This window comes from Anoplophora glabripennis, unplaced genomic scaffold (assembly GCF_000390285.2).
Source record: "Anoplophora glabripennis isolate ALB-LARVAE unplaced genomic scaffold, Agla_2.0 scaffold187, whole genome shotgun sequence".
Taxonomy (NCBI): domain Eukaryota; kingdom Metazoa; phylum Arthropoda; class Insecta; order Coleoptera; family Cerambycidae; genus Anoplophora; species Anoplophora glabripennis.
Window position 1 is genome coordinate 416,770 of NW_019416381.1, and position 3,449 is coordinate 420,218.

Genomic DNA, 3,449 nt, shown 5'->3' on the forward strand with positions numbered 1-3,449 from the left:
GAGTTGATTTTAGGCAAAAATTTGTCCCCTCTTCCATTTTCGCCTAAAATCAACTCTTGAAAAGATACATAATTAAATAGGAAGAAAAATATGACATTTTTCGAATTTTTTTAACATATTGTGCCGCCAAAAGTTAAGCCCACGTTTTTTTTATGTGCATAAAAAAAATTTCATTTCTAGTGATAATTGAAAGCCAAAAAGCCAAAAATCTCCGTGGATATACGATTCACCCAAACCAAACCAGATACCGCCTGGCCTAAAAATACATTTTAACAGACAATTAAAAAATTGTATTATATTTATTTTAATTAAGCTATGGTGAAAAAACCAGCTAGTTATTAATAAATATGGTCTCAATTTATACTTGCGAACGCAAGGTCCAAGTGTAGCTAGAAAACTAAATTAAAAATTCTTTTATTTAGTATTTTAATGTAAAGGGCTCTGTTTCAATATCAGAAATTTTTTTATCATATTCTAAATTCAATTTAAAAATCAAAAAATGTTGAAACAAATTGTTATTAATAATTTTTTTGTAGACATGAAATCGACAACTTTGACGAGTCAGACTGGAAAATCGAAAAATTAATTTCGTCAGACAATATAAAAAGTTGTTTTTGCAGTTCTTAAAGATAGGATCTTGAGAAAATCAGCTGGTTATTAATAAATTTTGTTATAGTAATTTTTCTGACATGTTCGAGATTGCAGACATTTTGAATGGCTCATATCTTTTGTCAGAGAATTTTATTTTCACATTTTATTTGAAGGTTTTAAGCTATTCAATTAAAAAAACAGTATCTATAAATTTTTCACGTCGTTAAAACGACATGTTTCGGAAAAATTAGAGGAAAAACGCCCCAAATCGAAAAAAGTCACAGAGGAAATAGGTGTCAGACTAGGCCTAATAAAGTTATATAATAAGTTTGGAGAGAGTATGTATCAATAAAAGTTTTGCCGACGGGCACTCTAACCAATCGATAAGCTTTTGAATAGGCATATCAATCTTGGTTATGAACGACCGAACGAAAATAAGACAACAAACTATTTCTATAAGCTTTCTTACGAACATATTAAATAATTCCTGATATGTATTGTTTTTATCTTTTATGTTTTCAAACGTTCTTTAATCTGATATTGGTTTTCCAGTTCATTACTCATAGTATACGAAGGGGATGGAGGAGTGCCCTACGTGACGGTTTCCAAGCCAGGACCTTGTTGCGCCAGTAACTTGAACTCGTTTTGTGACATCGATTGCACGCAAGCCTCCGAGGACACCAGCCGCGACCTGCCTTGCTACTACGATGCCGACACGTCGAACTCCTCTATCGATTATAGCTCCAGTCACGACGAGGTCTCCCAAGACTCTCATCATAGGGGTTTTGGAGAGGCTGCAGCTAGAGGGGCAAAGTCCAGCACGTTTTTCCCTATTTCGGAGGACACAGTTTTCCTGGATTCACCCCCGCCACCCAGTATAGCAACCTCGAGTCCTATATCGGTGGACAGTTGGATGATGTTTTCGAATAGTAGCAGCGAAGAGTACTCCTTACCGGGACATTTGACCGGTTCTAGCTCCAATGAAGACACTTCTGACTCAGATTTGCCTTCCCCGCACAAGCCCAAGAGGAACTGTACCTTGCAGTTTGGTGCCCTGGATCTGGAGGAGGAGGATGAAATGGTACCGATCATCAAAAACGTGCCTAAAAGGTTATGTGTTAAGGACAACTTGCCTTCCGGAAGTAGTTCGCGGTTTTCTAGGTCGGCATCACCGCCGGATGTAGACGTGAGATTGATAGACTTTGCGCACACCTCTTTCTTGAGGAAAACCGATACGGATGCCAAAAGTGTTCATGAAGGGCCTGATGGAGGGTTCTTGACCGGTTTGGACAGTTTGAAACGATTGTTGTCGCAGATTATTACCAATGAAGATTAAGTTGAAACATTCAAATGAAGAGGGCAACTACATGATGATGATTCTGGTTAAGGAAAATAGTAACAGGGACGAAAGGGATGAACCCGATTATTTTACTTAAAAAATCAAGCCTTCTGAAGTGACATGTGTAGGTATTTGCAATTACAGGAGGTTAACGACGATCGCAAATAAAATTTCGCTCATCTCGAATAAAACAAATGCTGCCAATGTAAATAAATATATCAATTTTCCAATGATTTTTATTTAATTGTCTTAAGAGTTATATTTTTATTTATGAATTTAACAGTATTCTTAGAGAATTTGTAACGTGGACCGTTACAAAGAGTTGAGGTAGCCTGTAACTTATTGATTATGGAAACTAGTTTACTTTAATCTGTGATTTTCTTTGTACATTTTTTAAAATAAAATGTGGAAGAGTGAATGGGCAATTTCTAGACATTCCAAAATTTGTGTAGAAATCCATGTATTAACACACGCAGTTTACTTCGATTTCGTTTGAGGTTGAAAATAGCTATAATAGAGTTTATTGTTCTAGATTGTATATTCCCAAAGAGGGACCACTTTTTATAACAATGTTGCCAGATAATTTTAATTGCCACCTTTTTTTTTAATGTTTAGGAATTTGAGTGATTTGTGGTTTTGTTGTACCTTTAATAATAAAACTTTGAAATAATTGTATATTTTTATTTATCCTTTCAATAACCAAAAATTAGAGGGGAAGGAAAATAATCGATGTGAAGCAAAAATTTTTAGTATACTTCTGCAAACAAATCACTAAAAATGTACACGGGTGATTCCATTTGTGAATATAGTAAAGTTTTTATGATGCTTTCAGAAACACGGTATTAACGCAGTTACATAACCTCAAAATTATTTCATTAACATTATGTGGAACATTTATTATTGGAAACAAATGGTACCTACTGATGCAAAAATAAGACACCTACAACTTTGAAACCCTAAAGGATATCAATCAAAATTTTTTGCATATTTAAGTCCTGTTCTATTTATACTGCAAAATGGTTACATTTGAATTATTTTTAAAAGTTGGTAAAACATTAAATGCGTTTTTTCTTGAAACAGGCAATGCTATCGAACAAAAATGTAAGAAATGTCTAATGAGTAGTTTCATAACAAAAAATGCAAATAAAAAGTTATGATTTATTCTTTATTCAATGAGATCATCCCTTCAAAGCTTCAGAATTTTGATGATTTTTTTCGTAGCAATCATTGAGCAGAAGTAGTTTAGTCTTAGTCTTGTAAATGATCTAAGTTTGTCAAATCGCAATACACTCGATAAAAGACTTTTATCCATTTGTTTTTCAAAAACTCTTAAGCAGAGAATATATTAGGCGGCGCGGTCCTGTCTCATCGCGGTCCGTGCTAGTTTCGATTGCGCGCGGTGGAGTTCCTCCCCATGTTTTATAATGTATGCATTCGCACTAGATGTTCCAGAGTTCGTCGAGCTCGCATCGCGTTCTCCCCCGATCTTTTCCAAAGAATCTGGAGACCGCTATCTACA

The 3,449-nt window shown here is 34.9% G+C and overlaps 1 protein-coding gene across 7 annotated transcripts in view; it reads left to right on the forward strand.

Moving 5' to 3' along the window:
- The window catches only part of LOC108906729 (inositol hexakisphosphate kinase 1), a 55,066-nt gene extending 52,466 nt beyond the window's left edge, over nucleotides 1-2,600 (forward strand). For all 7 annotated transcript variants that reach the window (XM_018710072.2, XM_018710077.1, XM_018710073.2 and 4 more), the window contains one exon: nucleotides 1,144-2,600. In XM_018710072.2, coding sequence (XP_018565588.1) covers nucleotides 1,144-1,927 — 784 coding nt within the window. In that variant the 3' untranslated portion in view covers nucleotides 1,928-2,600. The remainder of the gene's footprint in view (nucleotides 1-1,143) is intronic.
- Nucleotides 2,601-3,449: the final 849 nt, after the last annotated feature.